General features: G+C 40.3%; 1 protein-coding gene across 5 annotated transcripts in view; it reads right to left on the reverse strand.

The window, feature by feature from the left end:
• Positions 1-12,702, reverse strand: part of LOC126088553 (uncharacterized) — a 525,775-nt gene that overhangs the window by 244,179 nt on the left and 268,894 nt on the right. For all 5 annotated transcript variants that reach the window (XM_049906736.1, XM_049906735.1, XM_049906738.1 and 2 more), the window contains one exon: positions 668-848. In XM_049906736.1, coding sequence (XP_049762693.1) covers positions 668-848 — 181 coding nt within the window. The remainder of the gene's footprint in view (positions 1-667; positions 849-12,702) is intronic.

A 12,702-nucleotide genomic window follows, 5' to 3' on the forward strand; every position in this document is an offset into this window, starting at 1 on the left:
GTAAAATTGTATGATGCACCCAAAATTCCCGGATAGAAGTGCATTGTTTCTACTGCAAGTTTTGGACTTTTTCTGCATCTCATTGTTGTGCATCCCAACTTGTATTGTACATCTTCAGAATATATTACAATTTCCAGCAATTCATAAAACTGATTATTGTTTTGTTTATCATTTCTGACCCAGACATTTTATCTTGAGTCATTTAATATCTGCCTCTCCTTTATCTGATAACAGTTTCTGAATGGCATGTTTGAAGACATTGGAACTAATTCCTTCCTTCCTTTGCTAAAAGCAGCTGTAAAAATCTGATCTCACAGCTTACGAAACAAAATATGTGACAATAAAAATTCTAAAATTTAAAATAAGCTTAAAAAGATTATTAAGGCTAGCTTATCCTATTTTACTGCAGACGTTTTATTTAGAACTTGTACTGTGAAGAATTACTTCATTACATTGTTTTTTTTTTTTTTTTTCCAGTTATATAAAATCTTCCGGATGTAACTACATTCAAACACAAATTACATGGAACACTTTGAAATGAACCCTTTCACATCGCAACATATATCACACAAGTAACCGAGAGAAAATTTTACTACCTCAACTTCAATAAGAAAACTGCAGCAGTAACAGAATAAGAAGACTTCAACTGTAGCAGTCAATGACTAACCTGGAAGTAGTGCAGTGTTGGACCCGTATTGTCAACTTGCTCTTGCCAACTCTCACCTATATCATCGAAGACCACTACTTCAGCTGGACTGTGTCGAACACGCCGCACTTCTGATGAGAACACTGTCTCTGTCATGTCTCCATCGTCACCATCCACACTAGGTACTGTACTTCTGCCATTCCTAAGGAGTCAAGAGCCAAATGAATTGGGTAAGGGACTATGAAACTTTGTCTTATTTACTGCACTAACAGGAACTCACTCACAGAAGAGTAAATCACGTTAAACAAATCTCTCTCTCTCTCTCTCTCTCTCTCTCTCTCTCTCTCTCTCTCTCTCTCTCTCTCTCTATGTGGTAAATATTAATTGCCGGCCGGAGTGGCAGAGCGGTTCTAGACACTACAGTCCGGAACCGCGTGACCGCTACGGTCGCTGGTTCGAATCCTGCCTCGGGCATGGATGTATGATGTCCTTAGGTTAATTAGGTTTAGGTAGTTCTAAGTTCTAGGGGACTGATGACCTCAGCAGTTAAGTCCCATAGTGCTCAGAGCCATTTGAACCATTTAAATACCAATTACGGCAGATTGATGGTAGACTTTAAGTGACTACAATGCCAGTACGTGCTAGCACAAAATATCTACAACCAGATGACTTTTCTGGTACAGCAGTAATAAATTACATACGCAAACATTTCTCACGAAACAATCTATCAATTAATGAAACCAGTATAAAAATCCTGACAGTTATTCCTCAGATTACCTTCACATACAGACAGAAAAATGTAGTAGGGCTCTGTAATTTACAAGATGTATAGTTTCACTGTGTGTGTTCCAAAGGAACCACCCTGTCAGTTACTTTAATCTGTGTGTATTGATTACAGGAGTGCATATGTTCACAACAATGACAAGAGATACATTTTAAGAGTGCAATGGGTCTCAGTATACTTACTTTGCAACAAAGTTGTTCTGGAAAACAAAGCTTTCCATCAAATTCAGTTTAAATGCGAGAATACATATCTGAAATTCAAGTCTCCCTCTCAGCGAGTACTATGTATGAGTCAACAGGCAACTCTTAGTTGTCAATAATGGAACAGCCTCTAATTACACTGGTGGCATTTAATTTCAATCTTACATTATTATACATCACTGATTAGACAAAAATGACAGTAAAATGGCACACCAAACTAATAATGAATTCTTTGCCTCTCAAATTAAACAAGCTTTTTAAAAATGGAAAAACGCGCACACACACACACACACACACACACACACACACACACACACACACACACACACACACACACACGAGAGAGAGAGAGAGAGAGAGAGAGAGAGAGAGAGAGAGAGAGAGAGAGAGAGAGAGAGCGCACTTTCACAAATAATGAATGTTACTACACTCCACAATGTGTGTGTGTATGGGTGATCAAACTAGACACACTCAGATGACTTATAATAATTTTTGTACCTAATTTCAAACATCGGCACATGAAATTATACTCTAAATAAGGAAACAGCTAAAGCTAATATCTGAAGCCGTTCAACTGCTGTAGAGTATCATGTATTGAAATGTTTATGTACATATTGTTATACTTTTTGAGTGTCCCGTAAACTTTTTAAAAATTTCCAAATTTTTTACAGCTACTCAGTTACTGGTAAAATACATGCACACAAACAACAAATTAACAATTGTGACATTTCTACTACTTGATAAAATTTTGAGCAAAGCGTTTTGGTTTGAACAGTACAGTTGGAATTTTTTATCATGTGCCTATATACCACAACTACCTCTGCAGTCCATTCACAATTCTCACTTTGAATGATCCACCCAAGTGTCTTATTGGTGGCTTTTTATGCACTGCGTCTTGCAGTCTGGGTTGGAGGAGGTGAAGTGCTCTGGACTTGAGGACCCTGTTGTCAGTATGCTTGAGCTAGAATGAACTCCCCATTAAATACTTCTGGTTCTGGGGCAGAAGCCAATGAACTGGCTTATAATCGATTTAGTGGAAGTCTGGTGTCTCCTTTCACTGTGCTGCCTGTGTGTGTTTATTGTCTGTTATGTGAAATCACTTCTGTTGAAATTATTGGATAAGATTAGAATAATCACTGCACACACAGAGACATTCAAACAATCATTCTTCCCGTGATCCATATGTGATTGGAACAAGAAGAAATCCTAATAACTGGTACAGTGGGACATATGCTTTGTCATGCACCTCACAGTGGTTAGCATAGTATAGATGCAGATGTAGACACAGAGTTAATCTCTGTATTTGGTGGTTTTTGTATTATTGTGTGTGTGCGCTATGAAAATAAGCAACTTCAAAGCACCGACATATTAAAGATCTCCTGTAAACGCAGTTACAGACTTATCACACTTCATGCTTTTTATACTCTAACTTGTGCACTACGAAAGTATACCGTTTCAAAGCTACTCCACGATGGTTATTTAACGTGTGTCTTTTTGGTACAAACTGTTATAGTTAAATGTTAAATATCAAATAACAAAATATTTAGTTACAGCTTCTAGACATTTGTACACGTTGTATACTATAACTTAACTGCTGTTGTCATGTTGAGGTTACAGCGTTACTGATAACGTCATAAGCTATAAAGCTACATGTGGCAGGTTCATGCCCAGCTACCTACTTTTTTTTTTTTTTAATGTTTTCTAAAAGATTCTGGGAGTCCTTTTTAATTTAATGTGTGTATGATCTGCAACACCAAATGTTCTTTACTATAAATGAGAGTGTTCTCCATCCAAGAAAGAATTAGTTTGATTTTGTGAATGTGTCAGGGAAAATGGACCAACGAAATTCAAGACTGCCATCTACATCACTGGCTGATTCCCTTGCAGTTCAGTGCAGTTTGTAGTACAAAGAGAACAACATGGCTAGAATACATGTGTGTCTTAATAGACTACCAGTGCTTATATAACAACCAAAGTAAGAATCATCACAGCAAAATGCGTCAAACCAAACCTGCTGACTTCAAGAGGAATTTAAAACAAACTTCTTAAATATGCAGCAGGTGTACAACATGGAAAGTAGCAAGTGAGAGAGAACATTAGGAGTGGAGGTGCGGCAGACGATAAGGTATTTTACTATTAAAACGTCGTCCTCATCCCATCTGTTAAGTCTCACATGACCCAGGGTTCCGGATGACTTTTCCCAACTCCATCAATTTTCCTAAACCTCACCAGTCCTTTTCCTTCACCCCTCTTCCTTTCCATTCAACACTTGTGCCAGAATAATGAGCTACTGCTTCCAAAAGCTTGCAAATTTTAATACCTTTTGTACGCGTTTTCTCCTGCCACTGCTTGTTGAGTAGATTTTTTATCCATCCAATTATGTTATATGGTTATAATAGAAGGAAACATTCCACGAAGGAAAAATATACCTAAAAACAAAGATGATGTGACTTACCAAATGAAAGTGCTGGCAGGTCGACAGACACACAAACGAACACAAACATACACACACAATTCAAGCTTTCGCAACAAACTGTTGCCGCAACAGTTTGTTGCGAAAGCTTGAATTGTGTGTGTATGTTTGTGTTCGTTTGTGTGTCTGTCGACCTGCCAGCACTTTCATTTGGTAAGTCACATCATCTTTGTTTTTAGGTATACAATTATGTTATATTTACTATTAATACTGCATTTTATAATATAATTTTTGCCAAAAGTGATTTGTGGTACATTTTGTTTGTCATTGTCAATTACAGCACATGTAGTGTTTCTCAACAAGAAATTTGCTGTTCAAACCATCAATGAGTCCAGTATCTTCTTCGCAATTTTCCCTGCCCCTCTTCACCAACTGCTAATGGAGACAAATCAGCTATTTTATGTGCATCCATTTTCATAAAAAAAAATTGTGTGATTTGCATCCAATGCAGCCAACAACTACTGCTGGAGAGCACTGTGGTCATAAATCATGTCAAGGAGATGCTCTGTGAGATATGGCAGGTAAATTGAGATAAGAAACGCATCCCATTTAAGGATGACTTCGCCACTGCCAAACTGCACATTACAAAACAGCACAACTGTCTTACGCAAATTAGGCCCACTGTAAAAATGCATTTAAAGAGTTGAGAAGTCTCAGTGCACCATCAAGCTACATCCACCAACCCTTTATTCGCAGAAGTAGTAGTAGTAGTAGTAGTAGTAGCTACAATAATAATAACGCTAAGCTCTTCATGATAATGGAATTAACGCTAGACTTGTAAAATTGAAGAAAAAGCTGCAAACAGTATTTTCTCCCAGGGAACCAAATGCTACAATAAAATGCTTAAGGGAATTGAGAGATAACTAAAACTAATATTTCAAAGTTGTCAGTTAATGCATACCCTTTAAATAATATATACTATGGAAGATACTTAACACGAAGTAGATAGGCTATTGGTGAAAAAGTTTGGGTTGGTAAAAATTAAAGACAAAACATCTGTTGCACCACAGTTTGTTTTGTAAGAACAATGCAGGTTACACGGAAGCTAATGAAGTCCGAGATGAACACAGGCTGACACATGACGCCAAAGGTGGTGAAGGGTTCACGGCCATTGGGAACATGGCAGCTAGCATGAAGTTAAGCTGCTGGACAGTAGCCGAAAGCATACTCAGGGATGTAACAGAAAAAAAGGGCACAAGCCTACTGGCAGTGAAGGGAATCATTGAAAAAGAGGGCATAGGATGGGTGGCCAGACATGGAAGACTAGTGTCATGTGCATTCACTGAGGAGGATATCACGCTGGTATGACAGTGGTATTTTGGCAGCTTCTGAATAGAGATTCTCAACCACACTAGTGTAAACAGTGCCAATGGCCAAATCCCTTCCACAATGGCGGATCGTGTTAAGACAGCAAAAGATGGATGGACATGCAGATGAATAAACAAAACAACCTTAATCTAGTTCTGAAAAGACTAAGGACCAGCACAAATGGAGGAGGAGGGTCTGGTCTAAGTACCGCTTAGGACATGTAGGGCACTGAGGAACCAGGTGCAGTGTACAGCTAGGTAAGATGCATGGGATGACCAAGAAAAGTTTCCTATCAAGCACGAGCCCCAGGAATTTCGCAGTTTCCGTAAACAGAAGAGCAACAGGCCCAAAATGTAAAGATGTTGGAAGAAACCCATTGCACCACCAAAAATTCAAACAAAAAGTTTTGTCAGTAGAAAAACACAAGCCACTGTTGATGCTCCACAAGTAAAGATGATTGAGGCATCACTGATGACTCTGCTCAAGGGGACAAGTCTGTGGGGAACTGCAATAGGTTGCAAAGTCATCAACGAAAAGGGAGCTGGAGATACCCGATGAGAGAAAGTCCATAACTAGGATAATGGCAATAGCAAAGGGGACAACACTCAGGACTGACCCTTGAGGCATCCTATTCTCCTGGATAAAGGTGTCCGACAAGGCCAAACCCACACGTACATTGAAAACTCATCTTTTAAAAATTCCTGAAGGAAATCTGACATGCGGCCTCAGATGACCAAATGTATAGAGTACATAGGATACCTGTCTTCCAACAGTCCAAAAGTCCTTTCTCCAAATCAAAAAATATGGCCTTAGTGTTTTATTTCCACAGAAAACCATTCACAACACAGGTTGATGAAGTGACGAGATGGTCAACTGCAGAATGGAATTCTTGAAATCTACACTGCACAGTGATTAGTAGACTGCAAGACTCTTGCCACCATACCAGCCAGCCATGAATCACATATTGCATCACCGTGCAATAACAGCTGGTAACGGAAATGGAGCAGTAGCTCAAAGATAGGTGTTTGTCCTTACGGAGTGTAGATGTAGGTATGAGACTGGTTTCATGCCAGAGTCTTGGAAACATACAATCTGTTCAAATGTGATTGCACATATGAAGAAGAAAGTGCTTCCCGGAATGAAAGGTGCTGCAACTTCTGAATGTGAACAACGTCCGGCCCTGGGACAGAAGATTGGGCTGAATTGAGAGTATAATCCGGCTCCCTCATAGTACAGGCAACATTGAAGCATTCAAGACTCAGAGGAGGACGATATTACTAGAGCCTCCTCCATTAATTTCCCAGGACGAAGGCGGGGTTGATACTTGATGGAACTCAAAATCTCCGCAACATAGTGGCCCAACGTGTTGGAGATAGCAATAGGGTCTACAATGATATCGACTACTACGGTCAGGCCAGAAATTAGGGAATGAATCTTTGTCCTAGAGAGATGATGGAGGTTGCCACATACGACAGAAGAGGCAATGAAACTGTTAAAAGAAATATTAACTAAAATCCAGCTACCTTTTTTTTTGCTATCCCGAAGAACGGAACGACACTGTGTATGCCAGTGTCTATAACGAATATAGTTTGCCATCATAGGATGATGGTTGAAAACAGGGGGAGTACATCTCCATGGGCAAATTGCAATGCAGCATGCCTCACTCCACCAGGCGCTGGGACACAGTGTGGTGATGATGAAGTGTGAGGTATGGAGTGCTCTACAGCAGCAAGGGTAACATTTGTAATGTAATAATCACAACTGGCAAAATGATGTTCATCAAAGGTCGGCAGAAAGGGGTAAACCCTCCAGTCGACTTTAAAAAGCTGCCAGGGTTTACACGCAGATGGGGTTGGAGTCAGCAAATGAACAGTGCACAGGAAATTCTCTCTCGCATATGTGTCAGAGAGAAGGGACCACTTGAGACAACAGGCACACTGGGTACTGCAAAATGAGAGATCGAAATAGTAATAAATGTGTGTGGAGTCTCAAAGGAACACGGGTGGTCCAGTGTTAATGCAGATAACGTTGAGTTGATTGAGAAGGTCAGCCAAGAGGGAACCTCAGACAGGTTCTCAAAGAGCACCAAAAAGGATGATAGACATTAAAGTAGATGAGCAGAAAAAAAGGTATGAGGGAGCTGACCAATAAGCTCAAGTAAGTCTGCTCTGGTGACAGTGAACAACGGAGGGACATAGACATTACAAAGAGAAAAGGTGAAATGAAGAAGAAAAATGAGAACTGCAGCAGCTTGCAGCTGGGTGTTCAGTGATCTGGTATGACTACAGGGGTCATCCCAGATGAGCAGCACAACTCCCCCCTGAGATGGAATACTGTCCCTGGAGCAAAGTCAAAGCAGACCAGAAAAAAAACGCGACAGGTCAAAGAGGTCATGAGGATGAAATTTTTTTTCTCGGAGGCAGAAAACAACCAGATGCTGCAGTTGAAAAAAAAATCTGCCTTAATTCCTCCTACTTCAACCTAATGTCACGAATGTTCCATTAGGGAATAGTCGTCGCAGGGAATGGGCCAGAGGGAACAAATGAAAGGTACTACGCACCTCAGTTGTTGCCGAGTGCCAGCCTTCGGAGACACACTCTACAGGGTACAGATGTTAGTGAATCCTGATCCCTAAAAATCTACAGAGGCATCAGCATTCTCTCAGTGTTGGCCTGTGCATTCCTGGGCAGAAAAATGGCAGGCAGTGCTCAGCAGCAAAATGGAGGTTGGCTGGGTGAGGGTATCACCGTCAAAGAGGATCTCCGAGACGAGGAAGGAGAAGACCGTTGACTTTGCTCGATTTCCAAGAATCTTTACGGTTAGCAGATGAAGACTCAGATGTTTGTTGGCTGGAGGGATGTACAATGTCTTCACAGGAATGTTTCTTTTTGTCCTTTCCAGCCTGCTGATTAAGTAGCAGGTGATTTTGCCGCAGTGGGTGAAGATTTGGTGGTTTGCTGCGCAGCTGTAGGAGGAGAAGACAGAAATGCTACTGTGACACTGGATGATTTCGCAACTGCAGCACTGAATTGGAAGCCACAAGTCTACATGGTTATGTCCTTCCATGGAGCGAGGCATAGCAGAACAGTACTGTAAGTGCCGGATGGTGAAATGCAGGGCCTTCAACTAGCCAAAAACTTGCAAACGACAGGATAGGGTAGGGTACTTTTTCTTTCCTCACCTGGATCTCCTGGACTGCCCACTCACTGAGATACAAGGGACATTCATGGGATGAGCTGCATGGTTGCCATTACAACTGGTACAGTGGGGAGGAGGAGGCGGGCAATTGCCCTCATGAGCGTCTCTACCACAAATAACACATTTGGCAGTGTTTTGACAGGATGCGCAAATGTGGTTATAATGATGACGCTGGTAGCAACGCATCCGGTTTGAAGCATATGGTCAGGCCATGACGACTTCAAACCCTGCCTTAATCTCTGATGGAAGCAATACTCGATCAAATGTGAGAAAAGAGTGCGCTTAGGCACTAAGTCTGCATCACGCTGTTTCATTAGGCAATGGACCTCAATGATGCCCTGATTAGAGAGATAAGTTTGGATTTCTCCCCCAGTTGGACTATCAAGCAGCTGAGTGTAAATAATGTCACGTGAAGAATTCAGTGTACAACAGGCTTCAACATGAACAGGATAGCCGTGGAGGAACTAAGCTGGAAGAAATTATTGAGTTTGAGAATCACAATTTGCCTCCAGAAGTAAAGTGCAAGAGCAGGATTTCAAAGCAACTGAAACTGCATCAACACCTTTCTGAATAATAAACGGATCAGTCATAGCAGAAGATATGTATGTGATACCACGGGGAACAGAGGTGCAGCTGGGAGTCTTTGAATCTAGCCTCATTCCATTTACATTTAGTAGACACAGGCTGAGATGGCGATTGCTTCAGTGTTAAAAAATCCTCCACGATTCCCAGACACACTGACGGCGCACCTATTCCAGCTGAGGGACCCCTCGGAGGGGTGGCTCACCTGCCTTAGGAGATTGTTCACACCTCACGTCACACCACCTTTACTCCTGACAGAGGTACCAATTGGCAATTGGGAAGGTAACAGTTCAGGCAATTGCCCCTCCCTGTGCCTGACCTGTATCAGGGAGTACGTAGAAACCCTATATGTGTTAACTTGGAGCTGAGTATTATGCATTACCCACTCACATTTTATGCGCCAAATGCATGGGCCAACATTCAGAAATGAACAGGGGAGAAGAAGAGACAAAGAGAATCAAATGACAAAGCAGAGGATGAGAAGGAGATGGAGAATGAAGAAAGAAAGAAAGAAAAAATAGATGGACTGTGCTGATGCCAGGCTATCGAACCTTCGGGCCACATTCTGAAAAATATCCAAGACATGTTCCCCACAGAAGGGGAAAATAATAGCTGGAGGATAGACATGCAGCACAGAAAGGGAAGAGGTGCTGCACATGCTGGGGCCCCTTAGTAGCCAAGCACAAATTCACCAAAGAGTGGCGAGTCCTCGTGGTTATCACTTGAAATCTATGAATTAATCAAGAGCAGTTAAAGAATGGAGAAGTTACAAAATGTGGTCAGTCCTACATCCACAATATTTAACCTAAAATTGACCTAAGGGACTTACAGCCCTTTTTATGGATGTTTCCTTGGATAATACCTAATCATGGAATAGGTATTTGTTACCTATTCTTGCTATGATGATATCATACTAAAACTGGTAATACACAAACTTGCATATTTTAAAGTAAAATACAGGCTTATTAACACAATATTATTGAAATACATTAATACAATCACAATGGAATAATAAAATAATTCTGAACATGGCTTGAATTTTAAGATCTGATGCATTCACAAAATGTTTTGTCTTCAGGTTTTACCAACAATTCAATTACCGTCATTAAATCGGCCTTCTCATCATCTGTGATATGTGATTTGCAGAACAACTGGCTCTGATACTTTCTTTTTGGTCAAACCTTTCTTGAAAGCACTAATTTCAATCCACTGTTCGAGTACACTGAAGATCATTTAACCAGTATTTTGCCTGATTTATTACCTGTAGCCAGTTTTGTAATGTTAACTTTAGGGCATGTTCACTTAGCATGTTTGTCAAATTAACATTATCTATTGCAGATTTTAAATCTTCTGGATAACTGGGTTTGTCTTTTTCACTTTTCAATAGCAGCAAATTCACAGTTGCAGTTTAAGGAGAAGTGTGCCCCAACCAAGAACATACAGTTTATTTCAGTCTACATTTCAATGCAAGTTAAATATGCCCAAAAAAATATAGTCACTTTAGTTTTCTTCTGACAACGACTGTTAGCACTCCACTATCTGAATTATGTTGATTCAATTTCTTTGAGGGCTCAAAAAACAGGATGTAACTTCATTCCTTCCTCTACCTAATATTTCTTCATGCCATGCATTCATCATACAGGTGTTATTGTGGAAATGGGTACAGAGGTTGAAATTGGAGGTTGCCTTGGTAGTAACTGTTAGCATGAGTCAAGGTAAAGACAGTACTTTTTCTAAATTAAATGCAAATGTCACACTAGCTACTAGGAATTTGAGATTCATTAAAATCTTTTTCCACTTCTTTTTTGCTTTCAAATGATGAAGTTTTAGTTTATTTCTGAACTCTATATTAGCTTTACCAGATGATGATGATGTGATCCGACATGCTAACAAATCACATGCTGCACATGTCTCTATTCTTGGTTTTTTGAAAGATAGTCTGGTTTTGAAATTCTTATTAAATACCAAATAATAAAAGCAGTATGAAACAGTGTTGCCAGAATATTGTTTCTTAAAAGCCTCGCACAACCTGGATATATTCAAATGCTGTGAAAGGTATTTCTCCCTGAATACTACCTCCCAAAGTGGCTTACGTCCCTTGGAAATGATTCTGTGTGTTCACTAACAAGAGCTGCACCATCAAGAGAATTTTCTATCAATTTTTATTATTCCTTTTTTCAACATACACTAGGGTGGCCATCTGCTTGTTTTTGTACTTAACGCCGACATCTTTTACAGGACACAGCAAAAATATTGCAGAAAGCATTCTTACCAACTTGCACAATTTCCCCTTTGCCATTGGAACAGTTGTTTGACACCTACTGTCTGCAGCATCTCCATACATGTCATGTTATTTCTTGCAACAGGTTTAATCCTTTTGTGACCAATGGGAAATGTGTGTCCAAAATACAAATTTACTTCCCCAAGTTCGCAGGGATATGAAAGTCCCACATCTGTGCTGCAAAATAGTGTTGAATGTATTAACTGTTTGGAGCCAACAGGCTCATTGTTTGGCACCAATGTGCAAGACATAGCTTAATTGTTTCAGTTGTGCATAGTGCCTTGTGTTTCAGTTGTGCATAGTGCCTTGTGTTTCAGTTGTGCATAGTGCCTTGTGTTTCAGTTGTGCATAGTGCCTTGTGTTTCAGTTGTGCATAGTGCCTTGTGTTTCAGTTGTGCATAGTGCCTTGTGTTTCAGTTGTGCATAGTGCCTTGTGTTTCAGTTGTGCATAGTGCCTTGTGTTTCAGTTGTGCATAGTGCCTTGTGTTTCAGTTGTGCATAGTGCCTTGTGTTTCAGTTGTGCATAGTGCCTTGTGTTTCAGTTGTGCATAGTGCCTTGTGTTTCAGTTGTGCATAGTGCCTTGTGTTTCAGTTGTGCATAGTGCCTTGTGTTTCAGTTGTGCATAGTGCCTTGTGTTTCAGTGGTTTTATGTAATGTTTTTTCCTGTCTGCAATAGAAATGCTAAGAACAGGTATTGATTGTAAAAAGACACAATGTTCACTAGAAATATACAGATTTGTGCACATATTTATTGATAAAACGTGTGTGTGTGTGTGTGTGTGTGTGTGTGTGTGTGTGTGTGTGTGTGTGTGTGTGCGTGCACCTTAATTTGAATGACTTCCTGCCAATATCCTTCACTGGTTGAATCTGTCAACAGCTACCATTACAGCTGGTCACTCTGGTATGGATGCAGGGCACGATATAGCTGAGGTTCTACCTTTTCTGCATTTTCTTGTGACAAGTTTTGTATCTCTCAGGTGATGAGGAGTTCACAAAACAAACTGACTTATTATCTTGTCCTTTTATTGCTGATAAACACCATTTTGGACAGACAATAATGAGTGCCTATACACAGTTGGAAAACATTTTCCAGCAAGGAGCACAAGGAGGCAAAGCACACAATGTAGCGCAAAGACAAGTAGGAATTTCATATGTAGCTACTGCACAGTACCACAATATATTTAGCCATTATTTGAAAAATTTCACAGAAATGTTACACTGGGAATAAA

Source organism: Schistocerca cancellata, chromosome 6 (genome assembly GCF_023864275.1).
Source record: "Schistocerca cancellata isolate TAMUIC-IGC-003103 chromosome 6, iqSchCanc2.1, whole genome shotgun sequence".
NCBI lineage: Eukaryota > Metazoa > Arthropoda > Insecta > Orthoptera > Acrididae > Schistocerca > Schistocerca cancellata.